The sequence below is a fragment of the Amblyomma americanum genome, chromosome 6 (genome assembly GCF_052857255.1).
Source record: "Amblyomma americanum isolate KBUSLIRL-KWMA chromosome 6, ASM5285725v1, whole genome shotgun sequence".
NCBI lineage: Eukaryota > Metazoa > Arthropoda > Arachnida > Ixodida > Ixodidae > Amblyomma > Amblyomma americanum.
The window spans coordinates 18,154,050-18,180,568 of NC_135502.1; the positions used below are offsets into that span (position 1 = coordinate 18,154,050).

The 26,519-nt window shown below is 44.1% G+C and overlaps 1 protein-coding gene across 1 annotated transcript in view; it reads left to right on the forward strand.

Moving 5' to 3' along the window:
* LOC144136397 (cell adhesion molecule DSCAM-like) overlaps nt 1–26,519 on the forward strand; it is a 118,265-nt gene that overhangs the window by 48,518 nt on the left and 43,228 nt on the right. Inside the window, exon 2 of the mRNA XM_077668682.1 lies at nt 16,875–17,240. Coding sequence (XP_077524808.1) covers nt 16,875–17,240 — 366 coding nt within the window. The remainder of the gene's footprint in view (nt 1–16,874; nt 17,241–26,519) is intronic.

A 26,519-nucleotide genomic window follows, 5' to 3' on the forward strand; every position in this document is an offset into this window, starting at 1 on the left:
CAGTTGCAACTCGAACACTAGCTTACACTTTTATGCTGACATGCCGCATCGACAATAATTGTTTACCGTTAACGCTAATATGAAGGAATGAGACATGCCACTCCTAGTTCTATCATGCCGGGTATTAAGACCCTCCGACCAGTACTACACTGCATATGTTGCTCTTAAATATTTTGACAGCAGATTAGTAAAACGAAGTCTTCTCCGTTGCCGTGCTTAATATATATTGTTCCTAGTGCAATACTGTCGCGACGGACTATCTGTCACGCTATGCGGAAACTAAAGCGGTGCTGCGTGGCACAATATATAATAAATTCTTCATGACTGCACTGTGCTGATTAAGACTAGCAGTTTCGTGCTGGCAAGTGAAACAAACAACGAAATTTTCAAACTTCACTAGCGTGTTCTAATGACAATGCCAAATCACTAAGCTGCAGTTCAGTTTTCTGCCGCTGAGCAGAATTATTTTGATAAGTTTTATCATGGCATACAAAACAAAAATAGTGCTCCCTAAAGCATGAGGAATGCACATTGTGATTTTAGCGCCAATGTACAAAAAGTTTTTTATGAATATGATTTCAAAATAAGAAGCAGGTAACCTATATTCGGATACATAAATTTTATCATCCAAGCTTACAACCTAAGCTTACGTAGCTTGCAATGTCACTGAGGAACTTACGAAGAGACAGAGTTTTTGATTATATCTTACCAGGTACTTCGAAGTGCAGATTGTTATATATTCTAAAGCCGCTTTTCACGATGACTTCTATCTTTCATATGTTATTACCGATGTGTAAACTATAACGAGGCAATCAACAATATGTGTGATTTTTAAAATACACGTGCAAAATTCTCGGAGAAATACTTTGAAAATTGGAAACTTATAATATACTGTTATGAGGACATTGAAGATTAATGGTCCATTCTTTTTAGATGTGCGAAACCTTTTTTTTTTCATTTTATTTTTTAGCTTTGCTTTTTATGTTGTCTCTTTCTTTAGGCAAATTCCGGAAGGTATAAATCCAGAAATCACTTGGAATAACGCACTGTGTTAACAACGGTTAACTCAGATAGGCAACTCGTATGCACCACCTGGATGACTGTGTTGAGTAAATTTGTAACATTTAGCAGAACGTGTGTACCTTTTGTTCCCATGCCAAGTAATCTTGCCGCAGAACGACTGTGTTGTAATATTTTTATAGAATACGTATTATAATCGAATCCGCGACCATAATTTCACTTTATTATACCTGCCTGTAATTCGAATTCAGGACAATACGCTGACATTCAGGTGAAAGAAAAAAATATTTATGTTGACACTGCCCTGAACACGATGAAAAACATACCTTGTTTTTCCTGAATCTTTCATTTCTCTAATACTAATTTACTAAGAAATGGCCCTAACGATCGCAATAATTGCGCAAGATATTGTCAAGGAAACGAAGCAAGCTTATTCTACTTTGAGTGCATTTATTCGCAATAATTTTCACTTGCTTCGACTCACTTGAGAGGTTCGCTCTACCTACAGGGCTTAACGACGACTCTTCTGTCCGTAGTTGAGCTCTTGCTTCGGCATTGAGCAAGGTGTCAGCACTTTATATGAACCCGGCGCAGATGCACTGCCTTATCTGCAAATCAGGGTGGATGTATTCGGAAAACAGAACCAGAAATGTTCTTGTTGCTACATCAATATTGGTCAGAACTGTGCTTAACAAAATGAAGCGGCAGCCATTTGTTGTTCCACCCTTCTTTCACTACGAGGGCGCGCATTATTTGATAAATGTGCAAAAGTTGTGCACCTTATTTTTGTCCCAAGAATTCTCATATATGCAGCTCGAAACGTAGACGCATGAGGGATTAAAGATAAATATTAGGTATTTCGTTGTAAGCTATTTCCTGCCACGTGAAAACATGAATTTTCATTATTTATTTATGTGCTACGACAACTGTGTCAATGACCTGCTTCGACTTAACGCGTATTTTATGAACCCAGAAAAAAAAATAATTATAGAGACACTCAAAGCTTCAATGTCCGTATGCTTGATAACCTTTCAATGTTGCGTTTCCTGCTAACCAGCTGAAACTTGTGATATATGAGGGATACTTGAACACCGAAATAAGGCCTGTTCTTGTGATCCATAGCCGGCAAGAAGGTATAAAATAAAGTTAGCAGGGTTTAACCACAGTTACACCCAAAGGTCGAGCGGAAGCTCTGGCATGGCTATTCAGACGGCCCCGACTCTTCTTCTTCAATGGGTAATGAGGGAAGCGCGGCATTTATATAGGCGCCATAAGCTGACGTCATGTCACGTTACCTAAATGTAGCGCCCCCTCGACGAGACTCATTTAAGGAAAAATGCCAAAGGTCAAACGGCAAGCCACCATGGTGGACATGAAACACCATGGTATACATTTGATAGACATGACACACCTTAGGATTTTAATTTTTTATAGTAGTGCGAAAGCTTTTCCAAACCACCAAGGTCAAATTTTGGAAATAACTCGGGCAAAATTTCCCGGTCGCCGTCGTATACCGCAGCGATGGCCTAGTGATTTGAGCATCCGCCTCGCTTGCGGGAGATGCGGGGTTCGATCCCCAGAGCCACTGGGTACCCGCAGGTGATACATTGGGTACAAGTTTTCCCGTGCCTGGTGATCGTCGTCTTTATGGTGAAATGCTTAGGAAGTGGGTATTTAACTCCAAAGAAGAAAATTCACTTGCGCCATGGAGCTCTTTGGCCCCAGAAGCCCTTGCGCCATAAAAATTCACAATCATGAAGGTCGCCATTGTGCATGGTCAATTATCGTTGAACATCGCTTTTGGTACAAAGCAGCCAAGGACCGATTTCGGGACCAGCCCGGGCAAAAGACTGTTGCTAAGCGGCTTTGCAAGGCTACACGAAGGTCAGACTTATGTACATCCCGGAGATCGTCTTTTGCATCTGGTAGCGTTATGGCTCAAAATAATGTCTCGTACTCCGTCGGACTCAGGTGCAGTCATTTCAACCAGAAAGACGACAAAACAACACAGGGCACTTAAAACTGCGTCTGGTGATCTTGTATTTCAAGGAAAGTTTCGTGCAGTAGTTGACACGCTTCTCTTTGCTTTGACCAAGCCAAAGAGTTTTAAAAAGGGCATGATTTGAGGCTTAAGAAAAAAGAACAAAGTGCGCGGCCTACCTTTCTTCTCTGCGCACATTTCTTTATTCGTGCCCTAAAAAGTTTTGCAGAGGAAACAGAATAGCTCAAGAACTAAAATTTTTAACGCATTTTTTATGTCTAAGGTAACGTCGCAATATGTTTGCTCAGAGGCTTAAGCATAGAGACGGCCGAAAAGGCTGAGAAAGTAGTCGGAGAGAAAAGACGCTCATTTGGCGTCTTTCCAGTAGCTGCACGGTAGCTCCGCAGTTGGTCCTGAAGAGAAGCTTTTCCCTTCATCGTTAGCTTTGTACTCGCCTCAGCTCACCTGTGTACTTAGTTCTTTGGTTCTTCCTAGCCTCGTGCGTCGGCGAACTGGCTGTGCATACAGGAAGCGCATTAGGGCCCGGTTCTTGCCTCCAGCGCGCAACTGGCAACACCCGTTCTCTCCGCAGCCGCTGCTCCCGGAGCTCGCAAATGACGCTCTATGGTCAAAGCAGGCCGGCGAGGCGAGTGCGCCAGACAACAGCGAGTGACGTCACGCAGAGACGAACTTCATCTGCCCCGCCAGAATCCCATTCGTACTGCCGGCCGACAGCGACGAGGCATTCATCAAGATAGGAAGGGAAGAGAGGGAGGGATATAGGGAGGAATGGAGGAAGGAAGAAAGGTAGGGGAAACTTATAGATGCCACGCTTCTTTTTCTCACTCAGCGCTGTTATTTAAATCGCTACGTATTCGATTTCCAGAGATTCATTTAGATTCAGGCAAGCGTAGTACACCAGTGCGCCGGTGTGGCCTTGCGTGACGCCCTAAAAGAACGCACGCATTGCCGCTGTAGACACTACATGAAAGAACAGATCTCTCCCTCTGTGAAGATAGGCCTGGAAAGTGAAGGCTGAAACGCCTCTTCTGCTTTGTTTCCCTTGCTCTCTAATGCACGCCCTTTGGTTTCAGACAGACGTTCCGGTCTGGCATCTGCCGGCCGGTCATGACGTATGGAGCAGCCTTATGTTTAACACCCACGCGCCCCCGCTTGGCGGAAACGACTTGGCAAGTCGGCAGCCGACGTGCTGCCGACGATAGTCGGGATAGGATCTGCAAATGAAACAAAACACAAAGGAAAAAATCACGGGAAGAAACAAGCGGAGGCGATCGACGGTTGTCGGAAAACGCGCAACGCCTGCCTGCTCTCGGGGAGCACAGGAAGGAACAGATAGAAAGGAGGAAAAAAAAGGTGGGAAGACCGGACACTGCGTAGAGGGAACGAAAGGACGTGCAGCTGCTTCGCTGTCCCGCTGTGCTTGGCAGACACCCCTTGCCGTCGCGTAGCGATGAAGACCTCGAGACACGCGTCATTAGCGATATCGATGACCACGCCTCTTCCCCTTTTCCTGCTGTCTGCCTCTTTCCATCTTCATCGATCTCTGTATTTAGTTTGATCCGTGTACGCCTCCCGAGTGGTCGGCCGCGCTCTCTATCAGCGGGCGTGTGCTGCATTGAGGTCAAGTGTACGTGCTGGCACGACGGCCCCTCATTGCACGTGAATTGGTTCTATGCCCTCTGTTCGGCTGGCCTCCTACCTTTGGTCAGCCATGTCCTTCCCTTTACTGGTTTTATCTTGAGTAATATTTTCCACTTCTACTACGTAAGGTTCTCCTCTGGACGTGACACCGTCGCATGTCAAATACTCACCGCTCTCTCTCGTCCTACTTAAGTCCTTCATCGCCTTCTTTGTTTTGTCTGCGATGAGCCGATGACGTGCGTCGTCCCTTTCAGATCCACTATTAGAACTCATCATTTTGACGTGTTAAGTGAATGGTTCTGGGCGAACGCATTATAAGAAGCGAAGATATCTTTACCTTCAAAATTTTATGTCTTGGTTTTCGCTTAATTTGTAACCTTCGCGCATTCTTTCATCTGAAAGGCTAGTGTCGGCTCCTGCTTCCAACTTGCTTTGTTCTGTGCCTTTTCCTCGGCCCCTTAGCTACTCTTACAGGTTTCAGCCCAGCCCGCCACACCCGTATTGATGACAAGCGCGGCTTTGTACGCATCGCACAAAGTTTAAACTTAAAATATCTGAGAAATCATAGACACCGCAGAAGAATGTTCACAGTGCAGCAGAGGTTGTTCTTTGTGACTTCAGTAGCTTTGTTTCAGGTGGGCGCACATGCTTAACGTGGACGGCGAATCAATGTCGTTCGCCAGCGCATCAATGGTTAACCGCAGTTTCCGCCCTTACCTCGCACAATCTTGCTCTTGCCGCCTTCCTTCGATCCACCACGACCTTTGCTCTTAAGATTTGCACTTCTCCGCTCCTCTTCGAGTCCTTTTTCCGCCCGGAGAGAATTCTTGTGATCAGCTGGTCAAGTGAAAGTGCTACTTCCTTGATGGCAGTTTTTTCTCTTTGTCCTTTTTCTTCTTCACGCAGCATCTGCGGCGTGCCGCCACTTCGATTTTTCCCGGGCATCTTCGAGACTGTAATTTTGTTCCTTCGTGGCAAGCTAGGAAACTTTCACGTTTCTTTCTTTTAACTCGCTTTTGCGTATTTCTGCTTTTCATCAAATAGCCTGAGTTCTCTCTGCTTTTTCTTTTCGGCTTCTCAGTCGAATTCTCCATGTTCGTCCACTTCCGTTACGGCCCAGTATACCAGATGGTAATTGTTCTACTTGCCTTGTTTATATCTGACTGTGGTTGCCTTCAAGCTTCGAAAACAAATGTACTGGGCTAGTGAGCCGAAAAAGAACAACGTGCCTTTGCACAAGAACCTCTTGATCGATAAGCATTGCACATTGTCTACTGTTTTAAAGTTTTTTTTTTGGTCACTTAGAACTTTTCGCGATGAAAATCCAATATAAGGACTCTAACATTTTGCAAGAGACGTGCTACTAATATTGCAATTCTGTCTCATAGGCTTGCTCCAGTTATGCTATGACGAAAGGGAATTGAGCAAAGAACGCGACATGCAGTGTGCTTAAAAGAGGACGAACAAGCCGGAATGAAAGCAAGGCGGCTATCGTTTTGAACACGAAAGGACGTTTCATGCGTGCAGGAACGAATATGCTAATGCGAATATCAGTGTTAAAGCTTCTTTTCTTGGGGGGGTTTGTGAAAAATAAGGAGAAGAAAAGCGATGTTTTGAGATATTCTTAGCGCGTTCTAAAGAACACGTTTCACGCGGGAATCCACGTCATTTCCAGGGATTTCACACCACAGCTTCGTGGCTGCACAAAAGGCACGTGTTTTCCGAGACGTTGAAATGGGGTCGCGTAGCGAGACACCGTTGGTGCCAATGCGAGAGGGCACCTCCATACAGCTTTACGCTTCACGCTAACCTGCGCAGCAACGTAGTAGGCGATGTGCAAAACGAAATTCGTGATGCCGTCTACGTTTGTAGAGAAAGAACAACGTTGATCAAAGCATTCGCGTCTAGTGCATGCGAGACGAGACGCCTGCAGGTGTTTTGCTTTGCCTTCTAAATGCATCTCCTTCCGGAAGCGACGGGAAAAATGGGAGAGCGTATCTTCGAGCACAAACACAAAGAGAGCGCCGTTTGCGCTGAACAAAACAGGATATACAGGAAATAATGGTGGGCTGCACAAGTCCAGAATAAAAACGAGAGGAATATATGTACCACTACTTTTGTGTGTTTTTCCGACGCATTACCTGTCAGGCTGTCAGTATAAGCATCGTAACCTTGGAGTTTTTGGCGAATGGAAGGAAGAAGAAAGGGTTAGATAGCGCACGTTTGTTTTATTTTCTTCTTCAGATGCTCTGAAAAAGTAAGAATAAGGAAAATTTTTCGTGCGTTGACAAGAATGCAGAAGTGCCAGGATGCACCTCCTGACCTAAACCCAGGGCAGAGAGAAGAGCGAGGCGGTATTCTGCACTCCTGAGTCACATTTGATTCCTCGCTGTCATCTAGTGAGGTTTTTGAGCAAATACATTTTTCCTTCTCGCTAACTGTGATCAAACTTATGTTGCGGTGAAAATAAGAAGGGCAATGTTTTTTACTGATTCGAAACGCAGTCCCCGCGTGAACGAGAAAGCTAAACTGAAGGTGCTCTACAAGCAGCGCTTTAACTATTGTTTTTTTTCTTTTTTTGTTTTGCCGAACAGAAAAACTTTTCACTTTTTGTTTTTCTTTTCCGTTGTGCAGAAATATCGCTAACAAGTGAGTGTTGATATGCAATGCTGCTTCATGTTGGTATTTGTTCTCCTCGGCGTTTGTACATAGAGGTCCCGCAAGAGTGCCAAACTCTGGGACCTCTATTTTTATCCTTCTGTATAAACATGGCATTTGTAATTACTTCTGTATAAAGTTTCAAACTTTCAAACTTTCAAACCCTCGACGCCCTCGCCGCATACCCACGCACGCACGCTAACACATAAGCGTAGATTGGAAGCGAAATGCAAAGACCCCCAGATACTTATGCTTCTGTCCAAGAAGGTCAAAATGAACTGCAGCCCCCTACAAATTCGTGCTTCTCCGTCAATTCCTTGGCTTTGGTGAGTAGGCGTCGTATAGTGACTAATAAAAATGAACGTAGCTAAAGCGAAAGAAAATGCATTTCAATGCGCCAGTGTTTCCCTAAATCCCGGTTGCAAAGGAGCTTGTAATGTTGTCAAAACAATTGTACATAATGTCGTCAAATCAAGCGTAATTCATTCATTCATTCATTCATTCATTCATTCATTCATTCATTCATTCATTCATTCATTCATTCATTCATTCATTCATTCATTCATTCATTCATTCATTCATTCATTCATTTCTAGACCTACTGTCTGAATAGGTAGTGAGCCTCGTCATCGTGGCGGAGGCAACGTAGCGACGCAGTTTCTGTTTCAGTTTCTGCAGCTGATTTATTCATCGATGGCTTTTCGCGTCACTAAGGAACAGATTGGGCTCTCAGGCACGTCGTCTTCAGGGCTTCCGATTAATATCGACTTCATGGGTTCTTTAACGCGCGCCTGAATCTCATGAAATGTTCACTTCGCCTCCACTAACATACAGGCGCCGCAATGGAACAGTCTTTAACGCCACAATCAATTTCCCGACTCTCTGATACTCTGCATATGCCGCCGACACAACATGACTTGTGCGCTAGACTCAGGAAACATGTGGCATTGAGACAATTTTTCAAAAGTAATGCGAAAGCTTTTGTACCATTACCTATAATTTGGAGCAATCATTGAGAAGCACTGGAATGCACGACATTTCTCCTATGGAAGAAACCGATACGACTCGCCAGGAAATGTACACGCACTGGCAAGCTAAAACAAACACTTCAAAGGAATCAAAGTCATCTTTGGTATCGAAAGCACGCATGTGATGTTTAGATACGGATATCTTGGAATCCATGCTCGCAGGGATGTTAGGCACAAGTGTTTAGGAAAAAAAGGCACAGCACAAAAATACCGCAGCTGAAAACATGTACGGACATTTCAGGTAACCGCCATGTTATTTGCATATGTACGAAACGACGCAAGCGCTACACGGCACACGCGCAACGCCAGCACAGGGAGCACACGCGCGTTTAAGTCCTTACAAACAAAACGACAACAACAACAACAAAAGAAAGAACTGCAGGCTATCTAGCGTGGCTGTTTCGCAAAGCGTGACGGAGATCACGATGTCTGTGTTTTGCTGTCGCCTTAGCGGCGTGTCTTGTCGGTACGCCCTTTTCTCAACTGCTGCTGTCGCCTCCCTTTCTTTCCTTTTTCCGCCCAAATTGACGCAGTTCGTGCGAAGCAGGTTCCCTTCCATTCAGCGCAATACCTTCCCTCATTTACCGACTCGGCCATGCGAATGCCTTTTCTTCCCAAAAACCCAGACCGCCGACGCGACTCCGAAATAGAGTAAGGAGAGGGAGGGGTGACCTCTGGCTCTTTCTCTATTTGGTCGCACCGCAAAAGCAAAACCGAAAGAGCGAAAATTTCAGAATTTGAGTTTGTGCTTGAAGCTTACATCTGCTTCTTTATTTTGCCCTGCTGCTGCCAAGGTAGAAGAGCCTAAATCTCTCACTCATATTTTTCTCCCGTTCCATCGGGAAGCTGTGCTTTCGGTGGGGCGTCGCAAGAACACGTATGGAGGTAATGCCACCACTAACGGTGAAAAGCAATGCGCAGAATGAAATAAGTACAAAACTCAAAACTGCACTAAGTGCCGTGCAAGGTTTTTTTTTTTCCCTTGAGGTGCTAGAAACCAGGCGCTCAGCTCTAGAGCCCTGTTTATTTCTTGTTTCGCCCAGATTCTCTCGATCGCTTTCACTCCGTGTGCAAGATTATGGTTGCCGGCTTTTCCACCTTGCGATCGTTGGTTGTACTTCAGGTAAAGAAACCTTCTGCGACTTATAAGACGTGCCTCCGGGACGCTATCAGAGGCTAGCAGGTACAGTGTTTACCAAGCTTGATCGAACAATGAAGTACCTAAAAACTTCTCTCTCATCGAGGACACACTCACGAGAAAGCCAACTTGAAAGAACCTCCCATCATGATTTTTTCCTTGTGCCCAATCTCAAAAGAAAACAACAGAATAGAGTTATCTGAGTGTTGGACGGGAGAGAAAAGGAGGTGCCCAATTTAAAGGCGGAATTATAGCTAAACGCTCTTAGTATGTGTTTAACAAAGCATATGTTATTGCCGTTAATTTCTAAACAGAAAACGATTGAATAAAGCTTCTTTGGCGTCATTGCGTTTTCTTTTATACCAGGCTGTGGCTTCTCATGTCGGTGATGCCTTATGGATGCTGGAACAACCTAATAGCGGCCGGTTTCATTTACCTGCAAGGAATTTTTTATGGCCGTGTTTTCGGCGCATATATCGTATGAAGTGAACGGTGGTTTCGTTTATAGTGATTAGTAAAAATATTGCCCCCTATAGCGTTTGTCTTTGACAGAGCCAATTATACAAGCACGAATTACCGGGGCAGAAAAGTGAAAATTGGTTTTTACTCATTTTCAGAAATATGCATAAAGTATGCGTATTTACCGTTTTCTGTTATCTATAGTTTGAATCAATCATTCGACACTTCAACGCGATGGAAGCTTGAATTTATTATGCACAAGGAAGATAAATATTTTAGCCGGTATTAGTATTATGCTCCGGGACAAGCATAAGCTTTCGTTAGACATAATTATTTGTAGCTGGCCCACTGTATGAGAGTTTCCCTTTCAACTACAAGGGAAAGCTTACGACACAGGATTAGAGGTAACCGTGAACAAACGCTGCAGAACATACGACACTGCAACAAACCAGCAATATAAAAGATAAAAGTAGACCAGAAACCTGTAGTTCACGATGTTGTGGCAATAACAATTCTCTGGGGGACAAATGTCGTTATACAAAATCCCAGGCCACAATGCACAACGCAGCAGTTTGTAAGAAAATCTCCTAAAAAGTTGTCTAAATGACTCAGGCAAGCGTGCATGGTAATATGTTGTAACAGGAAACCAGCCGCTTATATTAACAAAAAGGCTTTAAGGAAAGGAATGAAACAAAAAACACGAGCCAAAAGAAAGTCTGTCCTCTTGCGAGGAAGCCGAAAGAGTCACATACACAATGACACACTGCAGTTTAAAAAAAAAAACGCGGAAAGAAAACTACCATGCTGCACAACAATGCTGGTGCAGGTCGGTCAAACCAAGTGCGTGGAACAGCAAATGAAATGAGCAAGTAGCTTTCATGCGGCATTATCTTCACCGCACCACGCAGATGGAGACGCCAGAATTCCAGGTGAAAGCAGGGCGAGAAAGTTTTTGAATCCTGACTTTAACTCCAGCAAGAAGGAAATTAAAAAGAAAACGAGGTGTTGTACAGTAGCGAATGATAAGAACTTGCGTGCTCTTATGAAGAACCTACGCGCAAAACGAGTCCACTTCATGAAGTAAAACTATAAGAACTGATGTTTCTGACTCTTCCGAATATTTTTTTAACCAAATAAAGCACTCGCTTGCGACCAGGTCCATTACTCGAATTGAATTTCGAGCGGGCTTTAAATGTCCTATTGTTGCCGGTAACTTTTTGTTATCAGCATTCTTGATGGCGGCGCGATGACGCTGTTCCAGAACGAGGCGAACACAACCAGATCAATCACGTTTTATTATGTCCACAACCCTTGTATCTTTTTACGCGTTTTATTTGGAGAGTAATCTTCTTTAAATGCAATGCTCTGTTCATGATGGTTAAAAAAATGAGGTTGCATTCAAATGACTTGTTTCCACAGGCAGAATGGTTCCCAATAGATTCAAATATTCTTTTGACAGTACCGGAAAACGGTAATCTTCGCGCTTGCTAACGGCAATCAATGCCAATGCCCTCTTTAGAGAAAAGGAGATTCTTATGTTCCGAGGGCACTCATCTGCTACGGCGTTTAACGCGCCCCAGATTCTAGAGAAACTGGACGCTGAAAGCTCTGCCTATTAGTTACGTTTGAATTGAACGAAGGATTCTGCTTTTATAACAAAAAATTGTTCCTTGACACTGACAGCTAGCGGTGGACTCGCAATTGAAAAGGGCTTCGGCAAGAATAATTATGTGTTCGTTCTTGAAATCACTAGAAACCAAGAACAGGAAGGCGTCCCGGTGAGCTTCACTTGTCTTTTAGAAGCTGCAGATTTAATGAGGATGTTTTGAAAACTCAACACCTCAAAATGGGTCGACCAGAGTTACCGTGTTTAGCTTGAAGGAAATAACGCCACCATTGTCGAAAAAAATACCTTATTATTTGGATAAAGTAGCGTCGCCAGTATGAGCAACGAAAGAGGATAGATGAGCAAAAAAATACAGAACAAATGATCCATCTAAGCACAAGAAGAAAAATTAATAAGAAAGGCAGTGTCTTCAAAAAAACATATATGAAGGCAACCACAGCTATTGCTATGTGTAATCAGCGCTGCTTGCAAGTAAAACCTTGTTCGCTGCAATATATCTACAGGCGACGTCGTTCTTATAAGAGTCATCTTACTTTTAGGGCTGTCGCCTCTCAGAATAAAAGAAAAGTACTAACAGTAGGAGACACAAACTGTTGAGACGACAATTGCACTTGAGCTCTCGCTCCACTTGCTGGAGAGAAATTAGCCGTGAAGAGGGCACGATCAAGACGAAAAGGCGCCATGGAAACCATGGATCGAGAAGCGAAGAAAATACGTTTGTCAACTCGAGCGTGTTCTGTTCGAGAGGAATGAAGAACAAAAATCTCTGTGATCTGTCTTGGAGCGCCACGCTCTACCGCTGCAGCCTCTTCCAGTGTAAAGCCCTTCTCCGCTCATTGTTTGACCGCGAGCCACTGCTGCAACCCGTGCTACCCATGTGGAAGGTCTGCGTGGGCCTGATTTCCGTTGTCTAAAAATACAGCAGATTTCGTGCGCGCTTCTTCGTCGATGCGAAAGCTCGTGCCCCGGGAGAGGAAGCGAATCGTAGATGCTGCATACAGATATGGCGTTCTCGTTTGCTCGGCGCTCAAGCATTGTTCCTTTCTGAGTTGCTTGCACGCTCTGATGTTTCCATTGTTGTTCCCAATATTGCGCGGTTTCCCATTCAACCTCGTATCGGATACTGGAGAGCAGATGCGGCTTGCTCTATTTTTCTGCTCTGTGAAGAGCATGGTTATGCTGAAGGGAATAGTGGAGAGGCAAGATCGCAGCAAAAAAGCACTTAACTTTCTAATTTTAAAGACCTTTTAGAGACACAGCGATCAGTTGCGAGAGGGGTCCAGCACGCTTGTCGGCCTTTTATTTACTTTCTAGAGTGTTGTAAACGTTACCAGAGCACGCCTAGTAAACGCTAGATTGGGCTGAACCGGATGATGTGCATGGTGCGGGTTGAATAGGCCTGTTTCGTTGGGGGAAGTACTTGTAAACACTGTTAAATGGGTGTGTTGAATAAGGGAAAAAGGATAGCACAAACAGGAACAACTCTCTAATCACCTTTTCGCACTTTCGAGACCGCTGCAGCAGGCCGTGTATCTGGACGCAGCAAATGTGCTCTGGTAGTGCCCTACTCGAGACTGGGCGTCCCTCTCGTCCCGACTGTCTTGTGTGGATATATAGAGCCTATTTAGACCGGCAGTTATCAAGTTGAGGTGACGCGACTTGACGCAGCCGCTGAGCCGATGATCTCCCGTGCGGTTTCTGCGAATGAGTTTACGTTTTTAAAAGCAGGAGTAGCTCTCTGCCATTCGAAAAGAAGTTATGCAAATAAATAATAGAAATAAAGCGAACCTTACCGCGGCAATAAACAGTAGGTTATATGGTACAACAGAAGACGGCAGTTCTATTTTGCTGTCTATTGACACGAGAAAGAAGTCGCCTCGAGATAGGGCCTGTGTGAGCGAATGCAAAGTTTAATACGCATGTTTCCAGAAAAGGGTTGTAGCGCCGAAAAGGACAACACATAGCAAGCGAGACGGGACAGGCCTGTCCCGTCTCGCTTGCTATGTGTTGTACTTTTCGGCGCTACAGCCCTTTTCTGGTAACATGCGCCAACTAGCCCCCCAAAAAGAATTGCTCAGTTTTAATAGGCGTGCAGTGGCTTTAAAAGCTATGGTCTTTCTTTAAGAGAAAAAAGTATCCGTTCTCCGCTGAAGTTAGCGGAAGGTGCTGTGTAGTCGACTTTGGTATCTTCCTATTTTTTCGACCGGAGCGGTAGTCATTTAAACGCGTCATCCAGATGCAGGTTCCCATGTCTATTCGCATTTCGCTGAAGAACATGTGTTTTAACGCGAGAGCGTTAGTAACCTCGTGTCAGAGAAAAATTGTCGGTCGACGGCAGCCAGTTGCTCCGGGCGTTCCAACAGCCTAAATGGGTCACCTAGGTGACGTAACTTTGTGGCGCTATCACAACCCACTACATGCCCACCGGATTGTGAGAAAGTTCACCACCGTGGCAGGTGGCAGCTAAATTACTGATCGGCCGCGAGAGGTCGCCCGGGAAGGGCAGCTTGGAACGTACAAGCCCCACCAGTGGCAGCACCTGTCATCGCAGGGCAGTCGCGGGTCACTTAACCCCTGCACCACTGCGCCAGGAGCAGTATAAGGCCAGCCAGGAATCTATGAATTGGAAGTCGAGAATTACCAATTCCGCACTTAACGCTATCGCGCCATATCCTTAGGCGGAAATTAAGTGTCTCCTCGTTTTTTTTTTAGGCTTAGGCTTGCATCGACATGAAAGAAGGACGTATACTGTATGCACTGAGGGGACACATCTTGTCCGAGGTTTTTGCGCAGTGTCCTCGGGTTTTCGTTCGCACCTCCGAAAACTTTGCGTACCCCATCCTACTGCTTTGTGCGCCTAGGGAATCCACTTAGAACGCATGTCCAAACCTTCCCCTGCTTCCTGGAACAAAACCTGTCTTCAGATACACTCTTCCGGGCTCCCTTCCGGTGGGAAACCTTGTTATGCGGTGGAAACAGTTTTTAAACGGTTTGCAAAGAAATTTCGAAATGCAGGTGGTCCAAGCGCACAGTCTGCAAATATTTGGGTGTTACACAGGGATGAAAAGGCATTGATTGGCAGATATGACGACGCCGCCGGGGCGGCCAGTTTGCGATTGAAAATTTTGATAGACCTTAAGTTTTGAGACTAAATTATTTCCCTCTGTAGGGCTATGCCTCCCGTCCCCCTCTTTTTAACGCTTTTGTTAAAAGTGTCAACCAAGCCCGCTCCTCAAATCGAAAATGTAAAACTTTCTTTTTTTAATATGAATCGCTCCTTATCGTTTTCCCTCAGACGACTCTTCACCTTACAGCTACTGCTTGTGTAGGTTGAACTGTTCAACTTGACTATTCCTGACGGTAAACTTGCCTCGGATTGCTTGTAGCTTTCATGATTTATTTTTAATACGAATGAAAATATAGGCTGCAAACTTATCTCATTTTACTCCGTATTTTAGCAAATGAAGCTTTGTGTCCTTTCGGTGGCGTACTTTCTTTATCGTTATAGGTTGCCAGTTGTCGCTATCTCCATAAAGTAAACGTTACTACACGAGCTGCAGTTGCATGCAGTTAGACATGCCAAAAATATGAGCGAAAGAAGCTTCCAGTCCGTGGCTCCAGATCAAAACGCCCTCATTGCTATTAATTTAATACAGATATCTCCTTTACATTGCTCTGTTATCGCTCCTCAACATACGATCGATCCTAAACGCATTTTTTTTACCCGTACTCAAAGAAGCTAACTGAAATAAAACAGCCCTTCATGAAGGCTCGTTAGCTCTCTTCGGTCGAAGGAATGGAGTGGGCCGAAAGGAATGTCGTATCTTTCCATTAAAAAAAAACCTGTCTCACGAAGAAAGAATACGCCGTTGCCGCTATTTGTCCTCCTGAATAGAGAGTCGCCTAAGGGAGCCACATGTTGCGAAGACCAATTTTTCCATAACCTTCGCCGAGAGAGCGCCTTCGACTGCTGCAGGTGGTAGTCTTATTACTAGATTCAATAGAGCTCGGCTTTATTCCGACGGTGTTCAAGAGCGCAAATTTGGTGGCTGCAGTGAATAACGGAGTAGTTATTTTTTTTTTAAGCCGTGCATTCACTGAGCAGTGAGACTCTCGTCACTTTTATCTTTCTTCGTGCCTTTGCTCCCCGAGGCTACGCCAGCGAGAACTCTGTGAATTGCACATCTGAATCCTTATTAGTGAGAGCGGAGCTCACATTTTTTGTAGCTGTGTAAATGTGAATGCATAGGCTCTTCAGAACTGAGTGTATCCATAGAGTGGATACTTGAGTGCATTCGCAATTAACGAGCTGATGAAAAGCACAATGCACTCAGGTACAAAGAGAGAAACGCGTCTAGAGCACGTTCTGGCCTGTTTCCTGCTGAACACGCAATATCTAGCAATTATATTTGGTCAAAAATGGTCTCGATGTATGAATGAGCAGTTAAGCTCAGTGGATTTCATCGTCATTTTTGCCGTCCTGGCAGCAGGAGCTTTGGGACCTGCGGAACCCACAGTTCGGTCGTTGTAGACATGTGTTTTGTCCTGTATACGCGTATATACAATCACGTACGCACGCGTACGTACGAAGATACACAGGAAGTTTGCATAACCGCATCAATAACGTACGCTGTGTTTGGCACACGGTGCTTTGCTCATTGCTCGATACGCGCCAAAGCGTGCCTGTTTAAGTATGCACCTTCACGAGTCTTCGCTTGCTCTTCACAGCAAATTAAAATTAAAGGACGGCGTCACGTAAACAGGGCGCAGTAGCTTCGCTGGTAAAACTCTCAAGTCGTACATTTCATCCGCCGCTTAAAGGAGGACACTTGATGTAATGATCCTCCTGGGATCAGTACACGTGTATGATGCAGGTTTTCAAACCAACAATTTAGTGTTGCAGAAGTCTTGTTGAAGAATACTACCAACAATTTTGTTGACCAACCATCGATTAGTAGGTGAATTCACCGATAGAGTGACTGATAAATGAATCAGTAAGCAAATAAAGAAACAAACACATGAATGTATAAACCTACCTATCAATAAAACCATCAAACAACATAACACAGAAAGTGGTTGATCAATAGAAAAATAATTATTGAAGAATACTAATCAATTGCTCGCCGAGTCAGTACATTAATATAGCCTCTATAAGCCACAGATTTGTTCGACTGATCGATCCCCTAAGCAATCAATACGTCCCCGCGAAAGTTAAGAGCCACATGACGCGCCATTCCAGCCTACGTACAAACGCACTGCAGCAGCTGGCGTGGTCTGATTGCCTTCCCTTGGCGACTGCAGCGGTCGATCCGCGGGGCACCACGGTGTTGGCGACCGACGGCGGCCGTGCGGTGATCCCGTGCCTGGCCAAGCTACGCGTCGAGAGCCACAACGACTCGGCCGTGCTGGTGCGCTGGTTCCGGGCGGGCGACAACAGCTCCGAGCCCTTCTACAGCCTGGACGCCCGGTCGCGCAGGGGCGGCCTCTCCAAGGGGCACCACACGCGCGGCGAAGCGTGGAAAGGGCGCTCCTTCTTCTCGGTGCTCCAAGAGCCGCCCAGCCTCAAGGTGAACCGCGTCGACTACGCAGACAGGGGAACCTACGTCTGCGACCTGCTCTACGCCAGCGGAAGGCGCTACAGCGCCGCCGTAGCCTTGGCAGTGTTCGGTAAGTCCTCTGCCTCGCTGTCTGCACTGTTTTGTTAAAACAACATGAACTGCTTTTAGCTCCCGTTGTCAGCGCGCCGCCGGGCGAAGCTATTGCGCGTCACGAAGGGGCCTTTCTAGCCTATGCTGCCTATGTCCTGCAGCCCGGGAGTCGCAAGCGCCGTCTTCGTTGCACATTATAAGCTAGGCGCAGTGGTGACAGCGCCGCGTGAGTTGCCGTCATTATGTAATGCACGCGAACCATACAACACAGGTCCCGTGGCGCCGTCTATCAGCGCGGACAGTAACCAGCTCTAGTTAAATTCTTCTTGGACGTGGTCATAGAGGAAAGAAGATTGCTTTCGTCCATGTACGCGGTGGCCGGCGGAGGCAGTGGCGGAACACGTGCTGGAACCACTTCCTCTTCATCGGCACGTGGCGAGCGCTGATCGCACGGGCCGTGATACATAAGGAGCGTCAAAGAAAGCAGGTATATGATACAGCCGGCGTCTTCGCTTCGGCGTACACGGTTGTTGCGACGCGCGTCTGTTCTTTCGAACTCTCCTCTGTCTGCACGTGGAAGCGATGGTGGCTCAGCTCAAGCCAGTGGGCAGACACGTGCACTTTCTTTTTTCATCGTTCCTTCAGTCGCAAGAACTACAACTACAGCCGGGTGCGCTGTCGCTTGTGAAGGAAAGCTACAAGAAACAAAAGTAGCCGATGAGGGACGCTTCCCAATACTCGTGTGTGGCTATCAGTTTCTATGAGCTATCCTAGATTACGGTACGCGTTTCCTGCAGCGCATTTCATGCTCAAATCTACTCTCGACGACGAGATGGTATAAACTTTTGCATCCTCATATTACCTCAGTCCTTGATCTCTGGGCATGGAGTTTTCTGCTGAGGGTCCACGTTTCATACGCTGCCTAACTTGAGCACCGGACGAATTTCACTCCAGAAAAAACTTTCGTATTGAAATGCAGATGCACGAGAAGACCCCCAGGCGTTGAAATGAATCCATAGCATAAATCCATAGTTCGGCCGATTGAACAACAAGAGTGAGAACAGAAAAAACTGAACAAGGAGCGGAGCAACGATATGAGAACGCGCGGCACTGCAGCTTACCGGAAGCGCCGACAGCTTAAGTACAGAGACGCCCCAGAGATTGCACCTGCTGGGGAGGCTGGCAGGAAGGTGGTGCTCCTGAGGGAAGCATTCGGAACGTAGGGGTTGCGTCTCGCGAGCTGACTAGCCATGCGTGAACGTGCACCCAGGTCGCCCTTTAACAGCGGAGGCATTTCGCGGGATCCCTCCCTGCGTTTATGTGGCATGTTTATGCATTGTTCGCACCGGCGCAATGTCGAGTAAACGGCACCTAGGTTCGTCCGTAATTTGTTCCCAGGGAGGGAACTGGGCTAAGGTGTTTTTTTGCTCATGAACGGTGACGCTGTCATAACGGAAGGATTGGAAAAATCTTCGAAATAAGGATTGTTTATCGTGTTCACTTTTGCTGCATAGTAAATTTTGTTAGAGATATGAGCGATTAGTAAACGGCAGACCTTTACTGAATAAAGCGGTGCGTATTCAAACATGAAATATGAGAACAAGTGCCGTATAAGTACCAACGCCGCGTTCATTTGCATGTAAATGAAAGGGGATGAAAGGCCTCGAAAGTAGTGTTTTCAAAATGATTTGAAATACTAATTCACTGCACATGATGCTGAAATCAGGACCAACAAATATATATTTATAATTTCTTGAGATAAATTTAAGTTTACATATATGAAATTCAAGTTATCACCTGCGCTTAGGGTTGTATATCTGCAGAAAGAAGGTGTTCTTCGCTCAGGAAAGCGTAGATACGGCTGGTATCATTTCAGACACCTCCATACCAGCAAACAGCCGAAGTAGATGCACGCTAATCCTGATTTTTGCCAAAATGTAACATCTTCAGTACACTACAGCATAACTCGGAGCAGGACAGCCTGACACACGCTCATTTAAACAATAACACTAAGCGATAATTTTGGCTGCCGTTAGTGGTCACGCAGTTCCATAAAAAATAATGAAGACAAAAACGGGCAAAGCTGTTCGAACGAAGTATGGAAGACATGCTGAAAAAGAGTTCTCGCTTGTCAAGCTGTGAGCATTAACTTCAGCAGCCTCCAGGGAAAATTACGCTTCCAAGAAAGCACTGTACTGCTGCACTTGACGGTTAGCCATGCAGTCCTGAAATAAAAAATACATTTGTTTGTTTTTGTCTTCGTTTCTGCGAGAGTTTGCGTCTGTTCTTTTCCATACTGAAACTAGGACTTATTTAAATCACACGGACATAAAAGGACACCGAACGCGATATTCGGATGTCGTGGGTTCGGATCCCACCGGCGGCATGATTGTTTTTTATGTTGCTTGATAAGTAATTTTCTTTAAGCGACAGATTAATCGAAGTATTGTTCCCCCATAGAGTGGCACTATGAATTAAAAAAATAGAAACATTCCCTTATGCACCTTGGTTTCGGTGACTGTTGGCTCCCATATATATATATATATATATATATATATATATATATATATATATATATATATATATATATATATATATATATATATATATATATATATATATATATATATATATATATATATATATATATATATATATATATATATATATATATATATATATATATATGGGAGCCAACAGTCACCGAAACCAAGGTGCATATATTTTTTATGTGTTGTGCTTATCAGTGGGATAATAATACTTAGATTAATAAATCACCTAAAGAAAATTACTTATAAAGCAGCAGAAAAAACAACCATGCAACCGGTGGGATCCGAACCCACGACCTCCGAATATCGCGTCCGGTGCTCTTACCAACTGAGCTACGGCGACGGCTGTCCAACTGCTGGGTATTTATGTTTATTGTGTGTAAGCGAACCTTGAGAGTGTTCACCAGCGCCACCCTCGACCATAGTATAGTGGTAATATATATATATATATATATATATATATATATATATATATATATATATATATATATATATATATATATATATATATATATATATATATATATATATATATATAGGGATTTATAAAAGGGATTTATTGGAAGCTGATTGATCAATATAATATAAAATCACCAGGAAATCCTGTAATGTTTTGCAATTCTTGGTGATTATATATATATATATATATATATATATATATATATATATATATATATATATATATATATATATGCTCATTTCGGGAGAAAGGCAGCACTGCTGCTTTCACTTGCAAAAACATAATCAAAATTTCCTTAAAAATTATTCTCTACGGCGTGTAAGCAATCTTGTGACTCTGGTTTGAAAATGCTCGCAGTTGGGCCAGAAGCCCAAGTGCAAACGTCACGATATTTCAGAGAACACTGAAAACCGGTGGGAGCCTTAGTGGCAAATCCGCCATCACGCAGTTAAAAAGGAAAGGGGTCAGTAGTCACCCTGCTGAAACTCCGTGGATGAGGCCAAGCTCTGCGCTTTTTCTTTTGACTGAATATTTCCATATCAGTCAGAAAGTTAGAAATACACCACAGCGGCATGCCACTCAGATCACTGTCTAGTAAACTCAGCAGTATGTACCATTGGGGAAAAAGTAACAGAGCCCCATGTACCGGTCCATGTCACTCTGCGTGGGGGTGCCACCTGACAAATATATTTCTGATGTCGATACCGGCGAGTGTGCCTATTTTGACACCACAAGTGCTTTGTCAGGTGGCGCCCCTCTACACAGAGTGGCAGGGGAATGAACTTGGAGGGGGGAGGGGGGTGGTGCCTGTTACTTTTCTCCCCATGATACATTAACATGACTGATAGTGTCTAATGCCCATGTCATTTCAAAAAATATTGAATCGTGACATTACTGCTTCTTCGCTTGTGTTCAACTTATGTCACAATGCTCATAATCACGCACATTGTGCATCGACGCCTACTAAAGCCAGTCATGAACGCCCACAACACTACTGACTCATCACAGCACGAGTGAAGCTGGCGGCAATCATCTTCATCAACTTACATGAGCAGCTTGTCACGCTGACTATGCAAAAAGAGTCTAGAAATAGGGTAAATATACATGTATTTAGCCCACGAATGACGCGAGCAATCTTCGATACTTGGGGCATTGTTTTCTTGATGCATAGTCTGTTAAATATCTACTGTAGGACAGCTTCTCTCTAGGGACTGAGGTTTTGAAGCATCCTGTACCTAATGGCGTCCGGACCAGTAGCAGCATTTGAAAAAAAAAAGGATGCAAGCTCACACTGAAGTTCCCAGATTTTGAATTCATGTTAAATATAAGCCTGTTGCGCAAGAAAGCAAGCGCTACCTCTTTATGGCACATACGTATCCAGTTTCGCTAATTTCTCGCATTCTACTGAAACGCTGGGACGTGAAATAACCCGATGAAAATGGTCAAATAGCACTGTATCTGGAGCCCACTTAACTAACGCAAGTGCTCGGGAAGGGTTATTTTGCGTTATATGTCCACTTAGAGCTCCGAATGTCAGCCAAATGGCTTGACACTGATGTTTAAGGAACAGCGTACAACAGAGGTCACGCTAGCTATTTATGCATTATTTTTGCACATTTATGCATAGCGGAGCGTACCTTTCGAGCTTTAAGACATGATTCTAAGGACCCATTTTGACAATAAGCCCTTTCCGCTCTTTGAATGACCCTAAGCCGCTCATACTTTCTTGTATATGCAACTGAATTCACCAGGTAAAGCGACTTTCTTGGTACAAAAGCTCAAGTTGTCTTCTAGCGGCGACGTGAAACAATCCCTGATATGTCCATCAGAATTGTTTTAGATATATTAAAGCGAGAAGCCTTTCAATTTTAAGTTTGGATGGGCGCCAATCACTCTCACGGTGTAAGCGAAGGGGTATTGAAGCATAGGGTAGTGGGTGCCTTCATGAGTCTCAGTGTCTGTTGCCCACCCTTTATCACATACAAGATCCCATGTACAACGTGTCGAATATATGCAACTCAAATAAAAGTAGAAACTCTGGAAGGCTGGTGAGCCATCCTTAAGACCTCTTTTTGCTTAAAAGTCACATATTTTCTTACACGCCACACAACTTTCTACGTTCGGCTACCATTAATTAGCAGTAACAGGCATTTGTCACCATGTGTATAAAAAAAAAGTTTTGCTCGCAGTTACTGCAAGCTTCCGCAATCGCTCGCCGAATCTCAGATGCTCATAGGAGAAACGACGAAGGATGAGGCCAGACCAAAACGCTAGCCAAATTTCCCAAGAAACGAACCGTCGCAAGGACTACGTCTCAGAGGAGGGCCCTCTCTATTTATATAACGTTTGAGTGACTCCGCTGATCTGTGCCCTCTGACCCAGGTCGCATCCGCGGGATGGAATCCTGTTCACCCTTCCTTCTGCTTTTGCCCCTGGCGTTTCGGAACATTTTATCTTGCGCTTTATTCCTTCTCCGCAACGCAACTTCCCTGATTGGGTGCACACTTGAAGGGTCTCGAACAAGATTGCATTTAGTTGCACTTGGCTTGCGCGAAAGAAGCACAACAGTCGGAAAAACCAATTTGTCATCACGGCTGAGTACTCTACTCCGTTCTGTGGCCTTAGTCCTACTCCGCGTTTGTTGTGCTTGTGTTTGTGTGTTTGATGTTGGGCGTTGGAAAAGCTCCGTGCAGTGAAGTGAGTGGATTCCTATGTCTCGTTGCGAACAAGCTGCATAATGTGTTCATCTTTCATGATTTCCGTTCCGACGAAGCACAAGCAGTCGCACGCGCTCAAAAAATTTGGGCGGGGAGTTCCGCAACGGCCTGGTTTATAGCTGGCGTGATGAATTCCTGACTCTTCGCTTTTCCTTTGCATGACTTCCTGGGAGTGCCTGTTTTGTAAACTAAATGTGTATATCGAGGCGCATTGATATGACAGCTCGAAGTTCTGTCGGAAGAACTGGTTTGCACCGTCACCAGTCCCACTATATCGTGACCTGAAACAGGCAACTAAGACTGCGAAGTAGGGTATAAATATTCGCCATTTTAACCAGAGCAGTCACGTTTATCCGCTCCCTTTCTCTTCCATATCACGTCTTCAGGACTGGTATGAAGCGAATTTTACAGCTTTCTAATTTGATGGCTCAAAAAAGACAGGGGAGTAGTAGACTTGATGTTTACACAGAGTAACTTATATTGCTTTATATTGTTAATTATTTCGTAATACTTGCTGAAGATAACGCTTGAGTGATTTCTTAATTAGAACGTTGTAGGACAAAGCAGAAATAATTTTTTAAAAGCTTTTCAGCAATTGTAGCAAAGCCTTTGCATTCAAGAGTGCAGGAAGTTCTTTTAGCAATGTAGCCACTACATCGAAGTTACCACATTGAAGATATTGTGTGCACTGCGCTCTTAGTTTCGATTAAAAAAAAGTGACTGGCCAAGCAGCATTCCGCCACCAAATTTCGATGAGGTCTTTTTTAAGGTCATGATTCTGGAATTCTTCGACTCAGGATTTGCTCAGGAATTCTTTGCGCAACTAAATGGAATCGAAGGTTGTAAATGAAGAGAGAAAAATCACGTTTTCACGCCCAAAAATATTACTTTCTAAACTTGTTGTCCTTTAGGCATAGTCTTAACAAGAGTGCACGATACTTTCGCAAATAAGCTTAATAGCAATTTATGAAGGCAATCACGCGACTGCTATGGGTTGTTAGGAGCGTAATGTTTCTGCTCGTTTTCTGCGGCAAAACTTGCAGCGCCCGCTCAAATTTTAATCCCAAAAACTGCTGAGCACGAACGCTGGCCTGCACTCATTAGGGGAAGCAGTTCTGCTCCGGAGGGCTTCTAAGCCTCATCCAGTTTGCGATAAACTAGATACTGCAACTACGCTGTATCTATAGGCAAAGTTACTTCTTTTATTCTGTCTCGTTTTCTTTCTCCGTACTGGTTCTTAGTTTTTGCCAGAAACTGGAAGCTGACGCATAAAAAAGCTCTCTTTTCACCCGACTGGGTCCAACATATCATTTAATCCTTGAACAGAGGAAATGTTAATAGTATACAATAGATACTTTATGGCGGACGAAGAAGAATAAATAAAAATGAAGCCACCCTGCCCGCTCCGCCTAAGTATACAGTACGGGAAGCAAATGCTGAAGTTTCTGGTCTTATATAAAATTATGACGAAGCTCAAAATGTGTAAGAGAATAACTCATAACATCAGCGTCTTACCACAATGCATATTGCCTAGGAGCTGCAAAAGAGAATACTCTAAATGAAATCAGGATAGAAATTGGAAGAACTTACCATACAAACAAATAATATGGCAAAGTAAAGTTATGACCAGAAAAACGTCTACTAACACATCCGCGCACTTTTGTGCGGAGTACATATCAGAACAAAAATAGTACAAATTACTTTTTTATGTGGGGTATCTAATTAGAAGTCACTAAGCAGTGGTTCAGTTGAAATACGCTTAAAGGCAGTTACTGAGGAGTACACTCTGGATGTCTCAAAAGGATTCATTCTAAATAAAGTAGTTCGAGCAATTACTTATGATAACATTAATTGATTCTTCAATATATTATACCAGATCAAAGGATTCACAGCCTACTTTATTTTAACAAGCATATCATAAATCGCCACGTTTCGCTTGTAGAGCTGATCTGTAGTAGAAATTTCTCTTTTTTTTTTTGGAAATCAAAGTAATTTCGATTACACTGCTCTTCAAAAGACAGCAGGTTTTCGCTGAAGGTATTTTATATTTTTAGTGGCTGTAAGAGATTTCTTTCTTATGTGACAAGTTATCATGACTTATGCAAGCTTGCATTAAGCTGACGAATATTCTGCCCACCAGATAATTAAAAAACACTTTCCTCAATGAAAGGAACGGTGCCTCCGTGTTTAGAGTCTCGAAGTGTGCAATTCTTCGTGTACAGCAGTGTTTCAGGGATATCCCAGCGTAGGCTTTAAATGGACTACTTTGCCCTTTTGTGACATGGACCGCGTATAGTTTTCATTTTGAAACAGCGCAACAAAGACGGGACGTGGAAACTGAGGTGTAAAGAGGTGTTTGTTTGTTTGTTTGTTTTTTTGTCTTTACACCTCAGTTTCTACGTCCCGTCTTTGTTGCGCTGTTTCAAAATGGATACGTACCAACTTGCCCAAAATTCTGCTTTACTCAGCGTATAGTTTTCTTTTACGCTCCTCATATGGCATAATTTCGTGCGTCCTTACAACCTTTCACCCATAACCGTGCTCTATGAATAAAATGAGCATGTTGTTTTAGTCTTTCTTACTCGTATTTGAATTTTTTCGACATATTCAGACCACTTGATGGAATATCGAACTATGCCACTAATAGCGCCAATGGTCATTTTGTTAAATAAAGCGGTTCAACTGAAGGTCACTCAGGCACGGTAACACAGTCTGCCAATCTGTGTAAAGTTATAAAAGGTTTCGTTCCACAAGCTGTTGTGCAACCATTCATAAATTCATGAATACGTCCTCGTTTAGAGAGACCCTGACAAGAGCTTGTGGTGTTGACGAGATTACATTAAACGCACGGCACAGCGAGTGTATTAGGTGAACAGCAATGTAGCTTTTCGTAGAGGTCGGATATATACTCAAACCAAGAATGCACCAGAAACACGCACAATCTGGTTTCGCATTAACAGGAAAAGCGGTGCTCCTCACACCCAGCTGCGAAGCAAGGTCAGCTGGCCTTTTTTGCAATTAGATGTTTTTAAAGCTTTGCGTTTCTCAGCTTTCTCCCTAACCACAGATGCGGTGAACTTTCCTAACTACCATCGAGAGTACTGCACTAAAAGTGAAAAAACGTAGCGGGGTGTCGAATAACTGTTGTCTTTGGGGCTGTAATATTTATTAAGACGTGCCATGGAAAGATATCCGCATGCGTGATTAGAATAGCCTTTTTCGAGACAAACATAAATTGTATATTGTCTCTATCAGTGGCAATCGTTTTCCACAGCCACTGCGTCAAGCTTTGAATGCTGTTTTTAAAGATTGAAGGTAGTTTGTTCGGCGTCATCCCCATTACATGCCGTGCGTGGCACCATCGAAATTTGACACGTTTCCCAAGGCTATGGGAGACTTTTACGATGCGCTCTCCGTGGCCGACTAAAAGGTCAACAATGCGATGCGCTTAGAGTCGCCAGTAGTTACCCGCACTCTTCAACAACGTCGTGCAGACTTAGTAAACAGGCGGCAGAAGTGTGTCGTCGGTAGTAGAGGCCGCTTCAAAAAAAAAAAAATCATGCTCTTTTGCG